The 26,820-nt window shown below is 43.6% G+C and overlaps 1 protein-coding gene across 1 annotated transcript in view; it reads right to left on the bottom strand.

Moving 5' to 3' along the window:
- RUBCNL (rubicon like autophagy enhancer) overlaps positions 1–26,820 on the bottom strand; it is an 81,217-nt gene that overhangs the window by 44,654 nt on the left and 9,743 nt on the right. The window contains exons 2-5 of the mRNA XM_030200502.1: positions 23,424–23,519; positions 19,365–20,066; positions 11,416–11,501; positions 4,023–4,230 (exon numbers count right to left, since the gene is read on the bottom strand). Of these exons, the coding sequence (XP_030056362.1) occupies positions 4,023–4,230; positions 11,416–11,501; positions 19,365–20,066; positions 23,424–23,439 (1,012 nt within the window). The 5' untranslated portion in view covers positions 23,440–23,519. The remainder of the gene's footprint in view (positions 1–4,022; positions 4,231–11,415; positions 11,502–19,364; positions 20,067–23,423; positions 23,520–26,820) is intronic.

Here is a 26,820-nt window from a genome sequence, read left to right as displayed (position 1 = left end):
GCTTACCAGGGGTTAGGCCAAAGCCAGCACTCCTCCCCCTGAGGGTCATCAGCTAAAACGTTTCACAGCCTGGGGAAAGGAAATGTCTGAATATTAAAGTTTCAACTCCTGTTCTGGTGTTTACCTATGCTTTAATGTTTTTTTTTCACATTTGCTTTCTTCTCCGCCCAGGCCTGGTGCGGACGTTTCCATCCTGTTTCAAGAGAAACGTTACATAATGCTTCTGCACTATTCCACACTGGCAACATCTCACCAACTGAACTCTCAATTTTACATCTGCCCCTCCGCTGGAGGTATTCCCTGATTCTAGGAATACAGATCTAACAAAATCCCTAGAAGTTCCAGTTCCTGGAAAGGCACTTAATACAAAATATGCTGCACCACTGTTCAAACAAAGGGTTCAATAATTTACTTGTAGTGAACTATAAAAGTTATTAGCAGCAAACAAGCAGGAAAAAGAAACAGTGATTACATAATCAAAGCAAATCTTGATTAGTGTTTTCAATTTGTGTGCCCTAGGAAGCTCTGGTAACAGCCTGTCATAAGATACTGTTCAGAGGTCAGTCAGGATCCTGACACAGGTCCGAAATTTTTGCTAAATTCTGGACTAGATTTTTCCTGACCTGGTGCTGCAGAACCAATCCTGAATGGGGTTATTGGCTTCCTGATCAACAACATTACATAACCTTCAGACAGAAAATTAATGTTACAACTTCCTGGGGAAGGCAGAAAAATGCCTCCATTTTGAAATCAAGAAGCAGGTTTACCCCTGCTGCAAGGAACTGCAGAACACTAAGGGGTCATTTTACTAAGCTGCGGGGAAAAGGGCGCTGCGCTAGCGGCAAGGGCTGTTTTTCCCATGCTCCAAGCTCCTTTTTACCACAGCAGGTAAAAAGCCCCTTAAATAAGTGGGCATACGGTAAGATTACTCTTACAGCGTGACCATGCGGGTGGAGCACTTACTGCCACCCACTGAGGTGGTGGTAAGGGCTCCTGTAGTAATCAGACAGCACGTGGCAAGGCCTGATTACAGCCAGGTTAGCACCGTGCTATAAAATAAAATTTTTCCGGCACGCCAGAAATGGCGCACACTCAAGGCAGAACTACTGCTGGTAGTTGCATTGATCCGGTGGTAGTTCCGGCTTAGCGTGAAGTAAACCCACATTGAGCTCACCGACGCTTTATAAAAGGATCCCTAAGTGCGTGAGGGGTAGGGCATTCTCACTGAGTAAACAGAAGTCCTAGAACAAAACATGAATCACAGTGCACAAAGGGGTAATCAACTGGATCAAAGGTTTTCTAACCACCAGAACTTATCAAGTAAAATCAAAGTCAAATATATCACCACCGGGAAAGCAGTTTGCGGCGTACCCCAGGGATCATCACTATCACCAATACTCTTCAACATGATGATGATCCCATTAGCACAGTCCTTATCCAATCACGGCCTTAACCCATTCATCTACGCAGATGATATTACAATATACATCCTCTTTAGACATGATCTGACAGAAATAGCCAACAAAATCAACGATGGCCTGAACATCATGGACTCCTGGGCAAACTCATTCCAACTGAAACTAAACACTGAAAAAACACATTGCCTCATCCTCTCAACATAACAAGTACAAACCCACAATCATAACTACTCCGGGACATACCCTCCCTACCTCAGATAGTTTGAAAATACTCGGCGTCACACTTGACCACAACCTTACTCTCGAGACCCAACTAAACTCAGTAACAAAGAAAATGTTCTATTCAATGTGGAAGCTCAAACGACTAAAACCTTTCTTCCCTAGAGCAACCTTTAGGTATCTAATACAATCAATAGTCCTAAGCCATGCAGATTATTGCAACGGAATCTACGCGGGTTGCAAAGAACTCATTAAAAAAACTCCAGACCGCCCAAAATACAGCAGCCAGGATGATATGCAACAGAACACGCTTCAAAAGTGCCAAACCCCTTCGTGAAAAGTTGCACTGGCTCCCAATCAAAGAACTGATCACCTTCAAAATCTGCACCTTAGTCCGCAAAATCATATACGGCATTGTCCCAGGATACATGACAGATCTTATAGACCTGCCAATAAGAAACAAAGTCAAATCATCAAGATCCTACCTAAACCTACACTACCCAAATAGCAAAGGACTGAAATACAAAAGAACTTACGCATCCGGTTTCTCCTATATAAGCACAAAACTATGGAATGGTCTCCCAAAAGCTGTGAAAACAAAAACACCTGAACTTCAGGAAATCACTAAAATCCAACCTCTTCAAAACGGCCTACCCCAACGAACCCACGTAAACCTCTTCTACCAGCAACACAGCATGACTATAATCATACTGGACAACACGCAATCTTCAACCCTTCCGACCCTCCACTTTAACTCATTTGATCACTATACTACCTTGTATCTGTTATCAACCGACTAGGCAAACGCCTTTGACGGTACTATGTAAGCCACATTGAGCCTGCAAATAGGTGGGAAAATGTGGGGTACAAATGCAATAAATAATAATAATTTTATACAAGCTTTTTCCACATGTAAAGCCTGTTTTATACACAGAAAAAGGCTTCTACAGAATTGCACAACCAAATATGTATGTAAAAAAGCACACATGCAGAAAGCATGCAAAATCAGCCAGTAGAGTCCTTCTCAACCACAAACATAAGCAAACAGCTACTGTTTTTCAGAGCCTCACAGAGAATTGCTTTTGCATTTTCTTATATTGTGTTTGTGGTTGAGAAGGACTCCTCATAAAGATGTCATAGACATTGGACTGACTCCTGATGCAGGCGCTAACATGGGCTGTACCAGGTTTCAAATAAACATTGCTTCCCTTGACTTCCGAATCCGCCTTGTTTGTTCCATGTAGGGCCGAATACATCTTCTGTACTGGCAACTTTTTCCTGTTGCTTTTCCCTCTGTTTTGCTGATGATTGCACACAAAAAAATCAGCACCAGAAAAATATTGGTACTAGGTGCTATTCTATAAAGAGGATGTGCCTTTAACAGAATAGAGTTTAACGCAGATTCCCGTGCCCAACTCTGGGTACCAGACTTACACCTTCTAAAACCTGGTGTAAACCCCGGTGCCCAAACTGGGCGTAGAAACTCATTATTCTGTAACACTGTGCCCACCTTTTTGGAATGCACCTGATCCATCTGTGCCCCTTCCATGGCCACACCCCCTTTTGGGATTTAGGTGCCCAGTATTATAGAATCGTGTGCAGCCAAATATGTGCACAGATCCTAATAAGTGACAATCTACATCAATAAATGAGCTGTTAACCCATCAATAATTGGATGATATCTTGTTGGGCAGACTGGATGGATCGTACAGGTTTTATCTGCCATCATCTATTATTTATGCAATTAAACTGCACATGCATTTCGGGAGTGCGCCCAAATCTGGGCATCATATATAAAATCCGAAAGTCTATGCTCAGTTTGAGTAGAGTGGAGATGGAGTTGTGATGTACACACATTTATAAAAACACATGGGTACAAAGATGTGTATGTTGGCACTACTGGAGCTGAATGTGGGAACTTATTTTCTGAAAAGCACATAGGCTCAAAAAAAAAACTAATTTTTCACACAAAGAGACAGCCCTTGAACTTAAGCTGCAAAGTGCCGAATTTTAAGTGCCCCACATTTTTCCAGCCCCGATTACAGCCTTACAAAGCATCAAGCTCCATTTTTAAAAAGCTAGCAATTTATAAACAGTACAGTGTGTCAAGTCTACGAGGGTACTACCCCCCTTTCATACTCTGAACCTCTCATTTTAGTTTATGTAGGAGTAATAGTGGAGGCCGCAGCAACTGAATAGGCATTTTAAGACCTATGACAACAGGGAAATACCTGTGTACAGCTCAACTGATGACACTACTGGAAAAAAGATGCGAGCTAAACCCTAATGAACGTGTCCTCATCTTTCCTCATAATTCAGAAAGGCTAGAGAGCAAGGCCAAGAATAACTAAAACATGTACCAGATGAGAAGAAATTTCTACCAACCTTCATATCCACTGTCTGTTGAAGCAGCGGATTCAGACTGAGTCTTTGGCCTTGGGCAGCAGGGTGTATGTGGATCTGTTTGTAAACAGTACAGCGACCCGCTGGTCTCATCCATGCGCCAATGTTCCACCGGAGGACACAGCACACTGGATTTCATTTTCTCAATGGCGGATATAAGCATATCGGCAACAAAGAAGTGTGCATTTTCCTACAAATATTTTAAAAAGGAAGTTAACTTCTTACTGGAGAGCAGAAATACACATGCTTGTGAATCAATCAAAAAGGTCTGACCAGATTAGGCGTAAACAGACATTTAGAATTTGTACTCGGTGTGCTGCATCGAACACGGCACCTGGGCACCAACATTTAATTTTAGAATAAATCAGCATCTACACACCTACAGCTAGGAACACCCATTTATGCCAGTCAGAAGCAGGCATCAATGTGGCACTTTAGAGCCTAATGTACATGTGCAGCTTAGAGAAAGCGTGAGCCCCGCCTAGACATCGAAGTGTGTAAATTCCAAAGCGCGTAGCTTAAAAAGGGGCGTGGCCATGGGAGGAGTGGGGCATGTCCATCACATTTACGCGCATTGTTCTAGAATTGTGGGAAAGACATGTACATTTAGGCATGGGGATCCACACCAGGTTTTCAGTGGCATAAATGGCCGCGCCTAGACGTACTGTAGATGTGGTTTATAGAATAGCAGTACGCGCACTGTTCCAATGCACCTACATTTTGAACACCATATACAGAATCTAGCCCTAAAGAGCAAGTTGGCCTTGAAAAAGGTATTCTATAAATGATGTGCACAGTTCATGCCCAACTTGCTCTTATAGGGCTAGATTCTGTATATGGTGTTCAAAATGTAGGTGCATTGGAATAGTGCACGTACTGCTATTCTATAAACCTCATCTACAGTACGTCTAGGCGCGGCCATTTATGCCACTGAAAACCTGGTGTGGATCCCCATGCCTAAATGTACACGTCTTTCCCACAATTCTAGAACAATGCGCGTAAATGTGATGGACATGCCCCACTCCTCCCACGGCCACGCCCCTTTTAAAGCTACGCACGTTGGAATTTACAGGTGCCTCTTTTTAGAATACACCTAAAAAAGAAGTATAAATTCCAGCTCTTGCCAAGTGATAATTGGTTGTTGTCAGCCAAATATCACTAATTGGCTTGTTACTCAATTGAGTAGGGTGCGTAAATTGGCTGTGTGCACAATTTAACATGCGCTACTTGCCGTGCCTTATATAGAATCTGGGGGATAGTGTTCTCTAATTTTAATGCACAAATGGTACCTACATTTAGGCATTAAAGTTATAGAATTACCTTCATCCCCCTTATTCCGTAACCAGGCACCTCCATTTGGGTGCAACAGATGCCGTGTGGGGAGCACATATAGTAATGTAATGGTATCTGTGTGTACAGATTACTACCGTAAGTCAGCAGAAACACGCATACATTTAAGGAGCATCCACTAACCCCGGGTCTCTGGCAGGCGTACCCAAGTGCGAAACTTTGTATATTAAGTGGGAGACAGGCCCATGCTCTGCCCATGCTCCGCCCACATGTGCACGTCCTTGTATTTACACTCTAAGGGGCCATTTTACTAAAAAAGGGTTGCTGGCAGTAGTTTGACCCCCAGCACATGCCAGTTCTGGCACCAATGGAGATATTGAAATAACATTTCCGCAGGGGTTACCCAGCGGTAATCGGGCAGCATCACGTGCTGCCCCTTTACCATGGGAGCCCTTACCGCCACCTCAATGGGTGGCTTAAGTGCTTCCACTGAAACGTTCGCACGGCCAGTGCGAACTTACCACACAGCCATTTCATTTTTGGTTATTTTCACCTGTTGCAGTAAAAGGGGCCCTGGCGAGCGGCCAAAATGGCCGCCGCCACTAGCGCAAGGCCCCTTTTACCGCAGCTTAGTAAAATGCCCTGTAAGTAAATTATGTTCCAAAATTATTGCATAATGCTGAGCACTCAACACGGATGCAAGTGTACGTTCACTTGCTTAAGTTCATTTTAATATTTTTCCCAATTTATAGCCCGCTTATTAACTAAGTGGGTACCAATAGAAGCAAACACTCATAATAAAATTACAAAAGAAAAGAACTAACAAACATGTAAGGAGGATGCTCAGATATGAAAAGTGGAGAAGTCTTAAAAAGCAACAGCACAATAGTGTTTGTGGTCAGAAGGAAAAGCCCCGTCATAGGCACAGAAAGTTGGTCGCTGCCAGTGGGAAAGAAGCACAGTCTAAAATACTGAAAATGTCTGCCTGAGATTCTGCTATTGACTACTTGCCTATGACCTGTTCTCTGCCTTTATGACAGGATTTCACCTTTTTGACAGATGCCAGCAGATTTCTAATTGCAAATCAGGGCTGCCCCATGCATTGGATACAGCAGGATGAGCAGCATCATGCTCACTGCTCTATAAACAAACCCAACACCCATTTTCCCTGCACTAGGAAAGAAAAGATGTATGTTATCATGTCTCCTAAAGCAGATATCACTGAAATAGTGGCCAACATCAGGACCACGTTTCTAGTTTCACTTCTAGTGGAATGCTTTCTTTCCATTACTATGACATTTTTGTTATGTTTGACATCTGTTTATTTCTTTTTTTAAGATTTATTCTGCCTTTTTAAAGAAGTTTGCCCAAGGTGGTGTACTGAAGTACTAAATCCCTCCAATTCTATAAGTGGCGTGCACCACTGCACGTGAAAATGTGCACGCACTTTAGAGAATACCTCACACATGTGCAGTGGGCTGAGAACCTGGGGAACTGGGTTCGATTCCCACTAACTCCTTGTGACCCTGGGCAAGTCACTTCTTAATGGAGAACGGTAGACAGTGGAGTTCCCCAGGGGTCTGTGCTGGGACCACTGCTTTTTAACATATTCATAAATGATCTACAGATGGGAGTAACAAGTGAGGTAATTAAATTTGCTGATGACACAAAGTTATTCAAAGTTGTTAAATCGTGAGAGGATTGTGAAAAATTACAAGAGGACTTGACGAGACTGGGAGACTGGGCGTCTAAGTGGCAGATGACGTTTAATGTGAACAAGTGCAAAGTGATGCATGTGGGAAAGAGGAACCTATAGCTATGTAATGCAAGGTTAGGAGTCATAGATCAAGAAAGGGATCTTGGCATCGTTGTTGATAAGTTGAAACCCTCTGCTCAGTGTGCTGTGGCAGCTAAGAGAGCAAACAGAATATTAGGTATTATTAAGAAAGGAATGTAAAACAAAAGTGAGGACGTTATAATGCCTTTGTATCGGTCCATGGTGCGACTACACCTCGAATATTGTGTTCAATTCTGGTCGCCGCATTTCAAAAAAGATATAGTGGAATTACAAAAGTTACAGAGAAGGGCGACAAAAATGATAATAGGGATGGGACAACTTCAAGGCTGAAGCATCTAGGGCTCTTCAGCTTGGAGAAAAGATGGCTGAAGGGAGATATGATAAAGCTCTATAAAATAAATGAGTGGAGTGGAACGGGTAGACGTGAATCATTTATTTACTCTTTCCAAAAATACTAGGACTAGGGGGCATGCGATGAAGCTACAAAGCAGTAAATTTAATAGGAATCGGAGAAAATGTTTCTTCACTCAACGTGTAATTAAACTCTGGAATTCATTGCCAGAGAACATGGTAAAGGCGGTTAGCTTAGCGGGGTTTTAAAAAGGTTTGGACGGCTTCCTAAAGGAAAAGTCCATAGACCATTATTAAATTGACTTGGGGAAAATCCACTGCTATTTCTGGGATAAGCAGCATAAAATCTATTGAACTTTTTCGGGATCTTGCCAGGTATTTGTGACCTGGATTGGCCACTGTTGGAAACAGGATGCTAGGCTTGATGGACCTTTTGGTCTGTCCCAGTTGGACAATACTTATGTAAGAACATAAGGAGTAGCCATACTGGGTCAGACCAATGGAACATCTAGCCCAGTATCTTGTTTCCAACAGTGGCCAAGCCAGGTCACAAGTACCTGGTAGAAACTCAACTCGTGGCAACATTCCATGCTACCTTCCCCATGTCAGTCCCAGGTACAATACTTAGATTGTGAGCCCTCTAGGGACAGAGAAAATACCTGCACATAATATATGTAAACCACTTTGGCTGTACCCACAGAAAGGTGGTATATCAAATCCATGACCCTTTAAGCTCAACTGTTTGACTAGACCTAAGTTGGCAATAATTAGCCATTAAGACCCTAATTCTATAAAAAAGTTGCAAAAATTTTCATGTGCAATTTAATTGAACGAGCCAATTAATGCAAACTAGCTTAACAAGCAATTATTAGAACAGATTTAATTGGAATTTACATACGTAAATTTAAGCTCGGGACCTGCGCCTAAGTTTTAAACGCGAGTTAAAAGAAAAAAAAAAAGGCACAGAAATGGGAGTCATGGGCAGAACGAGGGCGTTCCTAGCATTTACACACATTGCTACAGAGTAAGGCGGATACGTGCCTAATTTTCACATTATTTTAGTTGGTGCAAATGGCCAAACCTAAAGTTAGGCGCAAGTCCCAGGCGTAAATGCTATTCTGTAAACTGCGCCTAACTTTAAGCACAGCTTATATAATAGTGCTTTTTTTGTGTGCCAAGTTTTCAGGGGCCACATATAGAATCTAGCCCCAAGTGCGTTAGTGAGGCCTAGAATAGGGGCATAAAGTTGGCACCTAAATACTACAGCATACAACTGCAGGGTATAAGTAGGTCATGGCCATGCCGATTACTTTAGCGTACACTTTACAGAATACTGGCAGTTACATGCACAACTGCCACATTTAGGTGCGAGCAGTTACGCCTGCTCTAAAGCAGGAGTAAGTGGTCACACATCTACATTTAGGTGAATCTTTGCCAACCAAAGCTAGCATTCTAACAGATCTGGTGTGCAATTACAAAATACTGGCTTAGTGCTCACTTTTTTAAGCGTGCTCTATATAGAACTGCCTCTATTTTGGCATAGTATACCACTTACAATGTCAACAGAATACCCATTAAAATACCTTAGACAGCACAAGGTGTAAGCGGAGATGTCACTTAATTCTAACTCCTGTTACTCTAACTTAAGACACCACAGTGCTTTGTGTAAGATGCAAGCACAAAACAGGTGAAAGTGAGGAAAGTTCCAATGAACCAAGGCAAACAAGGAGTATGAGAATCAAAATCAGCTAACCCAAAAAAGACCCTACCTTCCTCAGGGGTCGTAATACTTCAATTGACCCAATATTGGAGAGTCAGTGAAAAGAAAAAAAAAATTGGAGCGCTGGAACAATATGTGCTGGGTGGCTTGCCACACAGTCAACTCTCTGAGAGTCAAGCCATGCAGCCATTTACCGCCAAAGGCCACTTTCACCCATTTTGTGCTTGCTTGTACTTTTTGTGAACACTGTAAGGCCTCCCTCCCCCCCTTTTTCGTTTGGAATACTTTCAGGCTTATTTTCGAAAGAGAAGGACGCCCATCTTTCCACACAAATCGGGAGATGGGTGTCCTTCTCCCAGGGTCACTCAAATCGGCATAATCTAAAGCTGATTTTGGACGCCTTCAACTGCTTTCTGTTGCGGGGATGACCAAAGTTCACGGGGGCATGTCGGAAGCATAGCGAAGGCAGGACTGGGGCATGCCTAACACATGGGCGTCCTCGACCGATAATGGAAAAAAGAAGGGTGTCCCTGACTTTACTTGGTCATTATTTCTTATGACCAAGCATCAAAAAAGTGCCCGAACTGACCAGATGACCACCGGAGGGAATCAGGGATGACCTCCCCTTACTCCCCCAGTGATTACTAACCCCCTCCCACCCTCAAACAAAAAAACAAACAAAAAAATATTTAAAAATATTTTTTGCCTGCCTCAAATATCATATCCAGCTCCATAAAAGCAGTATGCAGGTTCCTGGAGCTGGTTTAGTGGGTGCAGTGCACTTCAGGCAGGCAGACCCAGGCCCATCCCCCCCCCCACCTGTTACACTTGTGGTGGTAAATGTGAGCCCTTCAAAACCCACCAGAAACCCACTGTACCCACATGTCGGTGCCCCCCCTTCACCCCTTAGGGCTATGGTAGTGTTGTACAGTTGTGGGTAGTGGGTTTTGGGGGACTCGGCACACAAGGTAAGGGAACTATGCACCTGGGAGCAATTTATGAAGTCCACTATAGTGCCCCCTAGGGTGCCCAACTGGTGTCTTGGCATGTCAGGGGGACCAGTGCACTACAAATGCTGGCTCCTCCCACGACCAAATGGCTTGCATTTGGTCATTTCTGAGATGGGCGTCCTTGGTTTCCATTATCGCCGAAAATATCTCTAAGGTCGACCTAAATTTTGCGATTTGGGTGTCCCCGACCGTATTATTGAAACAAAAGATGGACGCCCATCTTGTTTCGATAATACGGGTTTCCCCGCCTCTGTCTGGGGACGTCCTGCGAGGTCATCCTCAGGAAAACATAGGCGCCCCTTTCAATTATGCCCCTCCACATGTACCATGAACATTTCTTGCCAAATTTTGGTGCATGCAATGCTCTTGAAGATGGGTGGCACAAAAATCAGCAATACAATATAAACCCTGTATAATGCATCCCGATACAACATGGGATAACTTATAAAACACATAAGAATTGGTCTTTTTTTTTTTTTTAAACAACATATTATACTGTAGATCCATGATGGATTAATTTAAAATACAAATACAGACTCCCCACACACACACACACAAAATCTGCTTTACATTGGGCCTACCGAGTATTTACATTTCTGTCCAATTTATAGACAGATTTGCAGATTTGATCTATTAGGGAACAAAACAAAGAAATACAGCCTTCTGATTATGCTGAGCACCTCTGCCTCAAGACACCCCAACAAATGACTTCTTCATTTGAGAAGTCACTCTGAAAGACTGCCGCACTAATATGCAGATTGTCTGGACTTTTATTTATATCTATATAATTTTTTAAATATCTGAGCCTACTCCTCACATATGAAACTATCAACAACCCCATATCTGCATGTAGAAAGCCCATGAATTTTCTTGCAGTCAGTTATCAGCCATACAAGTGAAACAAGCTGGAAATAATCAATCTTTGGAACCCCTGTCACCTAGTTCACACTGGTCAGAGGCAACTGACCAATCCTTCTGGTCCAACATCAAGCATAGAAACTAAATAAAATAAAACCACAAGCAACTTCCCTCAAATTTTTGTGCCAGGTCCCCACTTAAAGTTGGTGGGAAGCCACCTTCTCCAGTGAAAGATTTATTACCAATGTTACATTACACTTGTAGACATTTCCACATTCTTATGTGTAATGTATTAACAAGCAGCTGTAAAATACCTTCACACCATCCTTTCCAAGAAAGTTCTCTCACCTTCTGCAAATCTACAGTTGGCTGGAAGACGTCATGGGAGGGGTGACTCGCAGAAATAGTCTCTGTAGGCAAGTCATTAACTGCAGCTGTTAAGAAAAAAAAACCTCTTCATATGTTTGAAGTACACACAGTTCAATTTTTTAAAATAACTATTTAAATTCAAAAAGAACAAAACACAGAATACAATAGAACAGCGCATCTGACATGCTGTGTCACTTCAATATGTGACCATAACACATACCGTCCCAAGGTAAAGAACATCCCCCCCCCCCCCCCAAACACACACACACAGTTCAATCTTAAGACTACATCCAGAATAATTTGTGATTCAATTTTTTAAAGTTAAAGGCTACAGGGAAATTTCAGAGCTTTTGGCTTTCAGACATTAAATATATATATTGTGTACATCATCGGAGCCTAGGGAGTTGGGGAGGGGAACCCAAAATCTACACAGCTTCAAGGACACTGAACATTGCACAGATTCATGTAAAAAGAGAAGGGGGAAATTAGGTTCTTACCTTGGTAATTTTCTTTCCTTTAGTCACACAGCAGATGAATCCATTACGAATGGGTTGTGTCCACCTACCAGCAGGGGGAGATAGAGAACACTGAAAACCATAGTGCCTCTAGGACGGCTAGCTCCATCTGCCTCTCAGTATTTTGAAGCTTCCAAAGCAGTGTTAAACCACAAAGTAGCATAACATGAACTTTCCTCACAGCGAACGCCCCAGAACAGGAGCAATAACACAAAGGAGGGACGAACTCAACCTCCTGTAGTAGAACAGAAATCCTGAAGACTGTTTTCCAACTTCTCCCAATGAGGGAACATGTCTGCAGGAAAAACTGAACACAAAACAGAGTCAATCAGGGAGGGATCATGGATTCATCTGCTGTGACTAAAGGAAAGAAAATTACCAAGTTAAGAACCTAATTTTCCCTTCCTTGTCATCATCAGCAGATGAATCCATTACAAATGGGATGTATCAAAGCAATCCCTAGATAGGGCAGGAACAAGCCACACCACGTGCAAGCACTTGTGCTCCAAAAAGCGCGTCCCTCCTGGCAGCCACATCCAGCCTGTAATGACGGGCAAAAGAGAGCTTAGAAGCCCAAGTAGCTGCACTACATATCTCTTGAAGAGAGAGAGTGCTCCCGTCTCAGCCCAAGAGGAAGAAATCGCTCTTGTGGAATGTGCCTTAAAGGCGTCAGGTGGAGGCCGGCCAGATAGCAGATATGCAGAAAAAATGGCTTCCTTAAGCCAATGGGCTATAGTGGCTTTAGACGCTGGAGACCCTCTGCACGGACCTGACAACAACACAAAAAGGTGATCAGAAGTCCTGAAAGCATTAGACATCTGCCGATACTGCAACAGAGCCCTGCGCACATCCAGAAGGTGCAACTGCCCAAAAGATTCCAGACACTCCTCCCTAGTAAAGGAGGGCAGATAAACAGGCTGGTTTAGGTGAAACGCTGAAACCACCTTAGGCAGGAAGGAAGGCACAGTACGTACCGTTACTCCAGACTCTGAGAATTGCAGAAATGGGTCTCAACAGGACAGCGCCTGGAGCTCAGACACCCGTCTCGCCGATGTAATGGCCACCAAAAAGACTGTCTTTAGAGTCACATCCTTCTCCGAAGCTCGCCTCAGTGGCTCGAAGGGCGAACACTGAAGAGCCTTTAATACTAGCCCCAGGTTCCAAGCCAGACAAGGGGCCCGCACGGGAGCACCCCTCTAAGAAACCGTGCAATGTCCAGATGCGCAGCCAGGGAGAGGCCAGCGACCTTCCCCCGAAAACATGCCAAGGCTGCCACTTGAACACGCAGGGAATTATAGGCCAAGTCTTTTTGAATACCATCCTGCAAAAAGTCAAGTATCAGCGAGACAGAAGCCCGCATGGGTGTGATCGCTTTAGAAACACACCAAGCCTCAAACTGGCACCAGATCCCAGCATAGGCAACAGAAGTGGAACACTTGCGGGCCTGCAAGAGAGGTGAGATGACCTTGTAAGACTAGCCCTTGTCTCTCAATTGCGCCCTCTCAATAGCCATGCCGTAAGACCAAAGCGGCATGGATCCTCGATGGTCACCGGACCCTGCGTCAACAGGTTTGGTACCAGAGGCAAAGGAAGAGGAGCCTCCACCAGCATCCGCCAGAGGTCCGCATACCACGGCCGCCTGGGCCAATCTAGGGCAATGAGGATCACCACTCCCTGATGCAGCCGAATTCGCAGGAGTCAACGCCCTATTAAGCGCCAAGGACGGAACACATACAGGAGGCCCGGGGGCCAGGGTTGAGCCAAGGCATCCAACCCCGCCAAGGATCTCTCCGTCTGCTGAAAAAGGACGGGACTTTGGCATTTGTGCTTGAGGCCATAAGATCCGCTACGGGCGTTCCCATTTGGCACAGATCTCGCCCGGATACCCTCTCGCCTGAGAAAAGCAGCTACTACCACCATTACCTTGGAAAAGGTTCAGGGAGCTGTGGCAAGGCCAAAAGGCAAGGTCCAAAACTGGAAATGATTTCCCAACACAGCAAACCGGAGGAACCGTTGGTGCGGGGGCCATATAGGAATGTGCAAGTAAGCTTCTTTTAGGTCCAGAGACGCCTCTCTCCGACAGGGAATTTACCCATCTATGCTTAGAGTGCATCCAATGCTCAGGGGCATCCACATCTGGCATCAGCCCCGGGCCATCATCAGTCAGAGGGGAACCAGGTAGCAACGCAGTGTCAGACACCTGCGGCAGAGCTCTTTTCAGCATGAAGGCTTTATGTAAAATAAGCACAAACTCGGAAACTCAGAGGAGAAAAACTCACCCTGACCTCCCGTCTCCGAATTAGGAGCCACGGGGAACGGAGCTCCTCTGGTAGCCTCGGACCGAGGCGCCCCTCTGCTCTCACTCCTCCGCAATCGTGGGGGGGGGGGGGGGGTCGAGCCATGCGGCGCTTCCAAGATGGCGCCCGCTGCCAGCTCCATCAAGCGGGAAGAATCATCGCTCGCCATGCTCGTACTGGCTCTACCGTCTAAACAGCACGTTTTACAGAGCCCCGCTGCTTATCTGCGCTTGCCACAACGGGAACAGCGCTTAACTCCCTCAGCAGCCATCACCAAAAAACGGCGGAATAAAATTCAAAATGGCAGCTTTGTGCCAAAATCACCCCGATCGGAACGCCATCCGCTGGCCCTCCCCGGAGGAGCTGAGTACCACTCTTACCTGAAAGGACCGAGTCCACGAGCTCCGGTCACGCTGCACAGTCAGAAAAAGCCTCAGAAATAGCAGCGCTGAAAAACGCGGTTTTTTTTTTTGTTTTTTTTTTAACGCTGTGAGGAAAGTTGGAGGCAAACAGCTACAGAAGCACTCCGGAGGCAGAAGAGGGTGGGAAAGGCAGGGAAAGGGCAAACCTATATGCCTACATCCACATAGGGGGAAGGGTAAGGGAGGGAAAGGGCGAACCTATGTGCCTTTAAAGTGGGCTCCACTTAGCCACAACACCCCTGCTACAACTGGCAAAAGCACAGGAGCCACCCCAGGCAGAATCTTCAAGGAGCTGAACAAGCTGCATTCTAACCTGCTGGGAGATAGAGAAATACTGAAAGGCAGATGGAGCTAGCCGTCCTAGAGGCACTATGGTTTTCAGTGTTCTCTATCTCCCCCTGCTGGTAGGTGGACACAACCCATTCATAATGGATTCATCTGCTGCTGATGACAAGGAAAAAAAATCAATTCTCATTTTTAGCATCTGCTTGTTTCTCCAATACAGCACCCTTCTTCACACTTTTTGCATCGAAAGACGTACACCACATTTGAAGATGAGCATGTGAAGGGTCCCCTTATGCTGAATGTTTTTCCCATGTGAGCGACTGTGGGATCTTGTGAAATTAATGCATTGGCACAGTTTGCAGTTTCGTATATTGCAGGGACGTGTACCATTCTCTATTTGACTTGTCAGAAGGCCTGCACTGGTGGAGCTGGAATCTCTCTTTCATTAATTCATCTTCCTGGAGTAGTGGCTGTAGATCTTTTATGATTCTTCTCAATTTGTCGAGCTCTGGATTGCATCTCACTACAAGGATTCTCGGTGGGTTTCTTTTCTTTAGACTGCAATAGGTTTTCTCTGGAGATTTTAAGGGAAGAGGCAATATTCTTGGGAGATTTTGGAATTGTAGCCTGTTTGAAGGATTTTAAGGTGTTTATCTCTGGCTCTTGTGTCAGAGAGATACAATGGTATCGTGTGGTTTGACTGTGCATAATGGATTTTTTTTATATGTGGAGGGTGAAAGCTGGAGTTGTGGAGGTAGCTGCATCTGTCCATATGTTTCTTGTGTATAGATCAGGGGTGTACTAAGAGTGGTCTGGGACCCCGGGAAACTGAAATTGAGGACACACTGAGCTCTTCCTTTGGTCCTACAGCTAAAATCGACCATCTGCTGCTGGAACTTCGCTCTGCCGCTTCCCACGCTTGTGGAAGGAGGAAGTGATGTCAGAAAGGGGTGGTAGCAGATGGCCGATTTAGCTGCCGGTGCCCTCACCTGCGAAGGGGGGTTTGGGGGTGGGAGCACAGGAAGGAGAGAAGAGAGGGGCATCCCAGTCCCGGAGGAGAGAAAAGGATGTCGCAGATTGGGCACGTGGAAGGGAAGCATTGGGAACCCCCCCCCCCACACACACACACACACAGCCCTGGGCTCTCAGGAACTGCCCGATTGCCTGTATGGTCAGTAAACCCCTGACATAGATGTTTGTATATAGTCATTGCTGATAAAAATTGTGGTGTTTAGAAAAAAGTTGACTTTATGGAGAGTAGTCAATTTTGAATTTCATTGTAAGATGATATGTGTTGAAAGAACTGTAAAATTGTTCCAGTCTTCTCCCTCAGTGCAAATCATAAAAATATGTCAACAGAGAATGTACTGTGCAGAAAATGTATCAGTTTCTGTTCCCTTAGAGATTCATCAACACATGCAATCTGACCAGGGGTGAACTGTAGTACCAATAGGATACAAAAAGTTTAAGCCTAATTTCATGACTTTCTAAAATTATGTCTGTCTGTTTCCCCTCTCCCACCCGCCAACAAATTTTTAACTGGCCATCCAACTTCAGATCTGTGCCAAGACAGAAGACCCAGTAGCCCCCCACTCTCAGCTTACACCTTTCATGTGCCCTTGCTACTGAAATTCTTTATATGACAAGAGGTCAGTTCATTTGAAATCAGATGAAAGTCAAAAGCACATCCTGAGGTCACCGAGCACTTCAAAAGCTGCTTTGGTATCAGATGGTGTCTGGTCACCAGCTAAAGTCATTTCTTGCCCAATTTCCTACACAGAAAACCATTTCTAAATGTTTGACAATGTACTTATCAAATAATGAATGAGGTCATAACCTTGTGTAAATGTTTGCACCTAAGTAGGAAAATTTACATCCGAAATCTTCCACATATTAAGATGATGAAAACTGAATTTTGTAATTAATGTCATATTTGTCTGCTAGGATGGTTACCCAATTTCCCTCCATTTTTCTAGAAGGACATTACTACACCTGAATTGTAATAATGCTAAAAGTCACACAGAGAATTACTGGGCTAAGAAAACTAAATTTAAACAGTATTTAGAATACAAAGCTGTAAACCTGGAGATGACACTCTCCAGGCAAAAGTGTCAAGTGTGATCAGAGTGAGTCATGCAAACCCACCATATAATGGCTTTTACAGACATTGTAACTATATGAAAAAGCTACCTTACATGCATCTGTGTACACAGAGCTATACAAATATTATGGAGTCAAACTGTACTGTGAAGCCCAAAGCAATGTCTTTGTGGTTTATTAAAATGACTGCGCTATAAGTAAGAACAAAAACAAGTCTATAAAAAGGCATTACAACACGGTCAGGCCCTGGAAAGAAAGAAAAAAAAAAGAGAACTGTCATCACCGGAACAATGCCTGCCGGTGCAAGAATAGAGCAGAGGAATGGAGACTAGCTCTCCACCCAGACTGGAACCTGAGCCACCAGGTCAGTCATCTGGGGACCAGATTAAAGCAGTGGTTCCCAAACCTGGGCCTGGAGGCGGCACTCCAGCCAGTCAGGTTTTCAGGATATCCACAATGAATATTCATGAGAGAGATTTGCATGCACTGCCTCCACTGCAGGCAAATCTCTCTCATGAAAATTCATAGTGGATATCCTGAAACCCTGACTGGCTGGGGTGCCTCTAGGAACAGGTTTGGGAACCACTGAATTAAAGAACGATGTGGCCTAGTGGTTAAGTGCTTCTAAAACCTGGTCCTAGAGGCACCCCAGCCAGGTTTTCATGATATCCACAATGAATACTCATGAGTGATTTGCATACCAAGGAGGCAGTGCATGCAAACCTCTCTCATGAATATTCATTGTGGATATCCTGAAAACCTGACTGGTGGGATGCCTTCAGGACCAGGTTTGGGAACCACAGGGTTAGGGCAATGGGCTAAGAACCAAGGAAATCTGGGCTCAAATTCTGCCTCTTCCAAGATGACAAGGAGTACAAGTATCTCCCACTGCCTCAAGCAGCCATTTAAGGGACCGGGAAAAGGGATGGGATTTGATATACTGCCTTTCTGTGGTTACAAAATCAAAGCAGTTTACTCATTAAGTACCTGTATATATTTTATACCTGGGGCAATGGAGGGTTAAGTGACTTACCCAGAGTCACAAGGAGCTGTAGTGGGAATCAAATCCAGTTCTCCTGGTTCTTAGACCACAGCACTAATCATTAAGCTACTCTTCAGGGAATGGACATATCGGGCCTAAATACTTATCACCACTGTACAGCACTGCATATGTTCAATAGCGCTATTCAAAAGGAAAAGGAATTCCAAAAGAACCAAAATCACAAGATTACAGCTTGTCATCCTTGCTATCAGAAACTGGGTCAAAGATTAATAAGATTTAACACAAAGAACAGAAAGGAAAACTTTCAGAACCTGTATGGGTGGATGTGTTGGAGCCTTTCCAACATCAGCAGTTCAAGTAAGGTCCTCTGCTCAGTGATACAATCCAGAGAATAAACACAAAGAGCAGACCCAAACAAAGTGTCGCTTAGAGCAGAGCTGGGGTTTTGTAACCAAATCACGTGGGTTACCTTGGAACTCCCTGCAAGCACAGCTTACCTTGCTACTCTCACCATGCAACACAACAAGTCTCAACACAGTGCAAGGTTTTAAAAAGAGTCACAGTTCTGATAAAGTTTCCTTTCAAACCAAGTCTGGCCACATAACCCACACCAGGGATGATAAAGCATTTCCTGCCATGTGGCCTAAATCTGTGGTATTTAAATCTGTAAGAATGAATGTCAAATATACAGCATCATAAAGCAAAGCACTGGATCTCAAGGCACACCCAGCCTGTCAGGTCCTCAGGATATCCATCATGAATATGCACGAGATCAATTTGCATACAACTGAGGCAGTGCATGCAAAATTTCTCACGTCTATTTATTCAATGTGGGTATCCAGAACACCAGACTGGCTGGGTGTGTCTTGAGAACCAGTGCTTTACTTTATAATTCTTTATATTTCTGACATTCATTTGTATACATTAAATACCACAGATTTAGGCCACATGGTAGGAAATGGTTTATCAGTACTGGGGTGTGTCCCGAGGACAGTGTTTGGAACAACTGAATTAAAGTAATTTAAAGGATCACCCAAATTGAAGGGTGTCTTGCTCTATGAAAGCTACAGTGGCTGTATGCTGGTCAGATTGCACCCAAGATTGGGAGAGAATTTCTCAGCAAATAAACCCAAGTCTAAATATAAAATGTATAAAATATATGTACACAGGAACACTGTATACCATGCTGATTTTTGTTTTATATGTCTGGTTGTTTTTTCAATATGAGTTTTATTAAAAAGTTACTAAATGCTAATAAATTATGATATTTGCAACCCAAACTGAGCACATCAAAGACAAGCATTACCTTGCTGAACAGAGGGGCAGGACTGGGAATGTGGGAGAGAGCTGCTATTCTCCTCGGCTGTAGGGGACGCTGTGTTTGACTTCCCAATACAAGCTGCTGAGGTAGCAGGCAGCTGTTTGAATCCAGCAGCACATACAGTTTGCTCAAGCTGAAAGTGTAGCGCTGATCCTTTGAGTGAAGAAACCTTTAACACTCCAGTGTCCAAACCCTTGCAAGGTGTGCTGATTTTTGATGGGCAGGTGGCACCACTCCATGCTTTCTCCATGGAACCACTGCATTTCAGAAGTGGGGACGTCCCCAGGCGTGACTGTTTCTCCCTGGAAGTAACAGAGTTCTGATTTAAAGAAAGGTGAGGTAGTGAGCCCAGTGGTGGAGATTCGGAAGGAACATTCTGTGTATTGTCCCAAGATGCTTTGTTTCTTGTTAATCTAATGTCCTGTACATAACCCAAACTTTTGGTGCCATCTGTGTCGCTGTCAAAGCAGTCATTAACATCACCATCGCTACTGTCCTCCCAGCGCTCTGTGTCACTCTCTGCTGATGGGACCACATCACTGGTGGCTGGGCTCCCAAATATCCCCGATTTAAAGCCATTAGATGTGTTTAGTACAGAGATGAGAAGATCTTTAATAGTGGCTGTGCTGTCTGGGTATGAGCTACGTCTCCCAGCATGTCCAATCACTGCTGGCCTGCAAAATTCTTCTGTTCAGGGAACAAAAAGAAAACACAGTATTAGTACGGGGAAAAAGAAAATCCCTTCCCGCCACAAACCTAGTGTTCCAACAGTAATCTCTACAGTAATCCTCTCATAACTACTACTACTACTACTACTTAGCATTTCTATAGCGCTGCCAGGGTTACGCAGCGCTGTACAAGTTTAGACAAGGGGAAGGACAGTCCCTGCTCAAGAGAGCTTACAATCTAAAGGTAATATAAGTCCTCCACATAAAAATATGATTTCCATACCCCCAAAATTAATTCCTCTTAAGTTTAAGACAAATCATTTTATAACAAGCCTTCTGCAGAACACTTCTAGTTCATGGCTTCAATTCAATTTATGAGGTGGAGCCATAATTGGTGTCACATGCTAAAATACAGAGCAGATGGTCCAATGGTTGTTTGAATGCAAGTCTAGCCAACATAGAATTTGGGTGGAAAGCTTCCCCTCCTTAATTAAAGAAAATCTAAACCCCCTCCTTAATTAAAGAAACCTAAACCTTTACAGTGGACTCTGAACATTTAGAAAGATTCCATTTCAAAAGTAACCCAGTCAACAGCCACTAATTTAAATATATCTCTTTTAATCTTAGAAATAAATTAAGTCTTACCCTAACATGTTGCTGTCCAGCACTGCTAAATAAATGTGTATCAGCAGACTTCTCTATGGAACTCAAACTGTATGATCAATGAGATTCTCTGTTTGAAAACTGAATGATTACGAACAACTTTGATCAAATAAGTGTTCCAGTTGTTAGAATAACGAAAGAGTGAAGCACAAATCATGCTGAAACAAGTTTAAAAAAAAGAACAAAACAACCACCACACAACCCTCCAACTTCTATGAAGTGGCAGCTAAAACCTCATACAATCTACTCAACTCATTTCTCAAACCAAACGTGGTTCAGATTCATCGTGGTTATCCTGAAAACTAGACTGGAAATTCGTGTCACAGATTTATGTAGTCCACCAGGGCTGGGCTTGACAAATCCCAGGCGCCAGGTAGCCACAGCACCTACATGAACTTTGGTGTCTGGGATGTTATGCCCTTCAACTGGCCGCTGATGCCACAGAAAGAAACATTCTATACATTTTGACCCTCAGCCAATGGTGTGCTGGATCCGGCTCATGAGAGCTGTGCTAAGTTTTTAAGAACTTTGGGAACCGGTTGTTAAATTAGGCCCCCCGTTGCTACTTTAACAACTGGCTCCCCAAATTTGGGCTCAGGCACCCTCCTGAATTACCTTTTACTTTACTGGTGGGACTGCCAAGCTCCATCTGCCAAACAGACTGCTGCTGCTCCCTGCTGCTTGTTTTTGGCTCTGAGCAATATGCCAGGCCTTCTCGCACTGTGTGAGAAGTCCCAGCATGCTGCTCAGAGCCAGAAACAAGCAGCAGGGAGCAGCGGCAATCCATTTATTTGACTGGCAGGGTTCAGAGATCCTGGATGCCACATCAAAAGTGTCATAAGTACCCCTGGCCAATAACTTTTGACATGCCTTCTACTGCTTGACCAACTGGCAAAGTGACTCAGCCTGCTCCAGAGGGAGCGTCTCAGCCAGGTCCAACAAATTGCGTACCATTTTGCAAGTGGATGCTCTTGAAGAGCTGGTACGATTGTGTACAGGAGATGTGCATTGAAGCCTGGTACGTCTTCCTCCCAAAAGAATCCAGGGTTCTAGCTTCTCTACCGAGGCCCTTTTGAAAGCAGATTCCACCACAATAAAATTGTGAGGCAGCTGAGGTTTATGATTTTCTTGGGCATGACCAGGACCGATAGAGGGGCCTCCCAGTTCCTAATGAGGACTTCCTGGAGTAACTCATTGAGAGGGTCAGTCACAGCCTCCTTAGAAGCTGACATGTAGTCCAGGACCTCGAGCACCTTGGCCCGCAACTCGTCCTCCACTTCCAAAGGAAAGGGAATAGCAAAATTTGGGAATGAAAGGCTCTTGGATGAAACTTTCTCCTTCCAGGTAGAGGGGAGGGTTCAGAGGTAATTCCATAGAACTCAGAGAAAAAGTACCTTGGCTCCTCCTCTGAATCCCATAAGCGCTCCTCTTCGGAGTCCGACAATACCTCCTGATGGGAGTGTCAAGACTAAACCTGCCTCAACATGAAGGAACCATGTCCTCAAGAATGGCGTTGAGAAGTTGGTTCCCACCCTGACTCCAACAAAGCTTCCTCCACCGACGTCGAGGGACTGCCAGCTTGGGTGGCAGTCGACACCAAGCCGTTTGCGGCATTGGTGTCAGAGGATGCACTGCTGGCTGATGGCCAAGCAGGGCCGCAATGGTAGGCAAGGTAGGCGCAAGCACCCCTGATGCCGATGCAAACTGTTGCATGAGACCATTCAGAAGCTCAGGGAGCAAGGTCTAGATGCGCTCATTGAAGGTCGACACCAGGAAAGACTGAGGTGCCGGCTCATTTTCGCCTAAGCGTATTCTAAAACTACACGCCACCATTTACACCAATGCAAACGTGGAGTAAACCCTGCGCATAGATTCTATAACAGAATGTGTAACTTTTGGAACGCCCTTTTCCCTGCCCATAACCACGCCCCTTTTTGCCTGAGCACATTAGAATTTAGGCGTAGTGCGTTACAGAATACGCTTAGCAAGTTATGCACGTAAATTCTAATTATTGCTCATCAAGAGATGTTAAAAATGTTGATTTTTCTCGTTAAGCCAATTAACTTACGCTTCTTAAGGAATATGCTTAGATTTCGGCACTGAACACTAGGTGTGATATATAGAATTCGGCAGTATGTGCTTATATGTGAGCACATCAACACACAATTTTATCAAAAGTAATTTTATCTGGGTAAAAATAGGCTTTAAATGCAGAAATACCTTTCTAAGATGAGCCCTCGCCCTCGGAACAAAGCTAAAAATGCGCACACTTTGATTAGAGTGGATATTGGACTATTTGCAGCCCTCTAGAACTGGAGCAGAGACCCCTGTTCTAGAGACTTTCTGGATGTGGCATGTAAAAAACACTTCACACAGCAGACCGACTAAGTCAGAGACTCAATGTAAAGTGACGCAAAACCAGACACACACTTCAGGTTTACTGTTACAGTTGGGAAATTCTGTTTCCTGTACTAGAATCATTAGGCAATACATAGCAGTTTAAGGGAAATATACATATTTGACAGGCACACAGGCAAAGGCGGCGAAAAAAAAAACCTTTTGGCTTATTTCAGTAGCAAGAATTTACATTTTTAAATTACAACAGAATATTCCAATTCACTTTTCATGTAACTTAAACATAGCAGTCAGAGGATACAGAGGAAAATATATCGGCTTAAAACATTCAAAGAAAGTTTCCAGAAAACATACATACCTGTAAGTATTGACATTTTAAGGGTTCCCAGATAGGGAAACCCAAATAAAATCTGAAGGACTTGGAAAATTGCGTTGGTTAGCTCAGCACGTCTGTCTACCACATAAAACAGAACAGAAGAGGGTAAATGTTGTGAACATTTTATAATAACCAGTGTCTGTTTCTACCAAACATACTTCCTTATATTATTACTAACTTCTCAAACTGCCACTCCCATATCAGGATCTTTATTTATTTATTTATTATATTTGTATCCCACACTTTCTCACTAAAAGCAGGCTCAATGCGGCTTACATAGTAATAGGTAACACAGAATTTTGTTATGTAAAGTAGGAAATTAAGTATAACATAATAGAAGGATGGATGGGTAGTAAATGGATGGGTAGGTAGGTAGAGACAGGTGATAGAGAGAGGAGGGTAAGGTGGGAGATAGATTCTGGGTCAATGTCGTTTTCTCTTCAGTATATGTAAGGTAGATGGGTTCATGAGATTAATCTGGGTCTTTTGGGTAGGCTTGTTTGAATAGATGGTTTTTAGTGCTTTTCTGAATGGTAGGTGGTCATGGATTGCTCGGATAGGTCTAGGGAGAGCGTTCCATAGACGGCTGCCCAGGAAGGAGAAATTGGATCCATAATAAGTTTTGTACTTGAGACCTTTACAGAGAGAGAAGACTCATGTGCCATGTTGGCATATTTCTGACTATGAGATCAGATACTTAAAGGCATTAAAGGGCAGGGCAGAGCAGCTCAATCACGTTCGTATGCTCTGAACTACTTGAGATTGCAACTGAACTAACCAACCTGTTTTCCTATTGCATTTAAAAACCAATATACCAGCAAATCTAAGTGTAAAGCATGCTGGGGACATGAAGAATGAGCCAGCAGTTACTTGGTGCTCTACATCAGTGTTTCTCAAGTCTAGTCCTGAGTACCCCTTGCCAGTCAGATTTTCAGGATATCCACAATGCATATGCATGAACTTGATTTGCATACACTGCCTCCATTATATGCAAATATCTCATGCATATTCATTATGGATATCCTGAAAACCTGACTGGCAGTACTCCAGGACCGGACTTGGGAAACATTGCTCTACATTCTGATGGAAATCCAAGCATTCACAGGTGATTGTCCACAGATGGGTCTTTACTGCAGTGCTTGTGCTCCATGTTCTTCAGTACATAATGTCTCATAAAACTCCTGAAAAATCTTACCAATTTTTGTGTTCTACCTATGTACATTATCTTTAAGGGCCCATATTTGGTACCTCTCTCCTCCCCTCTGAATCAATGAAAACATCAGCTTGCCCACCTCGTCTCCAAACTAGAGAGTTGCACAGAGACAGATATCTAACCTGTCTGTCCCTGTAGGGAATCTAAACCATTCCAGCTACTGGCCCGCCCAGCCTTTGCCATGTCGCAGTCATCTTGACCCCTACCCCCACCCCAAAAAGGAAGGCAGATTCTATAAGCAGTAAAAATAACATAAATCATTTTCTTCTGTACTCTAAGACAGCAGATGCACAGATCAGCACAGGACCCAAAGCAGTCCAAAGTCCAAATTCCAAAACAAGTCAAGTCAGAAACAACACAGTTTATACTCACTTGTTCAACCACACTTAAGATTCACTTTTGGGCTTAAAAAGCAAAACCACGTGCATGTAGGGACTGGATAAATGAATTAAAACAAAGTTTAAAGCAAATGCCCTTAATATGTAATACTTGGTAAAAATAATAAAATAGTGATTGAATATTCACATAGCAAGCAGCCTGAGGCAGATTTATTTTCTACCGAACATAAACTTTGAATGAAATTGGCAGCTAATAGTGAGCTGAACTGGACAATGGTGGCACATTTAGACTGACGCTGGACAAAATGTCTGCATGAAGGAAGCCCTTCCCTAATTATTCAATACCTCTCTGTGAAAAAGAAGTAATATAAAAGACATTTTTATAATATACCACTGCAATCCACAAACAAAAGCAGCAAGTTCCCACAAACCATCTTTCTCTTTTGATCTAGACACAGGAAAAAAAAAAAAAGATTTTAAATGCTCCCAGGTTTCAACCTAATTCATGTTTAATGTGGGATATAAATGTCATAAATAAGTAAATAGATAGAAAGATTCTCATAACATGATATCTGTTTCAGTGGCCCTTTACCAGGAGGAAAAAAAAATCTCTGTACGAATATAACAGTGCTAGGGTGTCCCTATAACCAGCTCCTCCAAATTACGCACGGATTACGATTTATAACAAATTACTACTCTTCCTACGAAAAGCTATTCAATTATTATACTTCCTCTGTGTACATCTATATGCTGCACAAGCCAGTATGTTTGAAAACTTAAGTGAGATTAAATAAAAATGCCACCAACAATAAAGAACGACAACATGGACACAGCAGCTCATAGGTTTGCTTGGTTTGCTTTGGAGTGTATGGCGATGAAGTCTGTGTGAGGAAAGGGAAACAGAAACTGAACTCATTAGCGTCAACTTTTTTATTATCCCGACTCCATCCATTCATCTCCCCTCCGGCCCTGGGTGCCCTCCTGGCACATACCTCAAGACACTGGTGGTCTAGTGGCTTCTTCAGGACAGGAAAGAACCCCACTCTTTGCTGCCCGCTGATCTTCTCACTGTCTCTGCTTTTTTTAAATGGCTACCTAGACTTCCAGAATTGCCTTGCAAGACTTCAATTGTGGTTCACACAATACCCCACTCCATATGTACTACTCACAAACTCCCCAGTTACAAATAAGCCTTCCATGTTCACGTATTTACCCTTGCATCTTCCCTGGAGTCTGTGGCAAGACTAAGTGCAGCACACCTGTTGCCATGCACCAACATAGCTGTTCCACACTTGCTCTCATGGATGTCAACCAAAAAAGCCTTCCCCACCCCGGCTCCACTTCTGAATCCTTCAGCATCAGGTCGCCAACTACACCCTAAGCCTCCCCACTCCCCCTCCCTTATAGTTAGCAATCAGAATAATTTAGAGCTCATCTGGAGGGTTAATTTAAATCACATCAAAACTTGAAGGCTAAATGTAAGCTCCTGGACATTCCTTTAGATCCAGTTATGAATACAGAAGCATCTTGGTATATGCAGTCTTTCCCACCAGAGTCACCATTCTCCATGTTCCCAATCTCAAAAAAAAAAAATCGACAATACCATTATGCATGATCCAAAGCTTTACTAGATACAGAAGGCATTTGCAAATTGGTGAGAATTCTTTTTTTTTTTTCCTGCCACTTGAAGTAGTCCAAATAACATAATATGTTTACACTTATGGAACATTTCCTTCAGTTCTTGGTCTACTCTTAATACAGTGTCTTTGTACATGAAAATCAAAAAGTAGGCAATGACAGCCTGTGGTCAGGACCCATTTCCAGATCA

The sequence above is a fragment of the Microcaecilia unicolor genome, chromosome 4, assembly GCF_901765095.1.
Source record: "Microcaecilia unicolor chromosome 4, aMicUni1.1, whole genome shotgun sequence".
Classification (NCBI taxonomy): Eukaryota; Metazoa; Chordata; class Amphibia; order Gymnophiona; family Siphonopidae; genus Microcaecilia; species Microcaecilia unicolor.
This window is presented reverse-complemented; position numbering and strand designations above follow the sequence as displayed.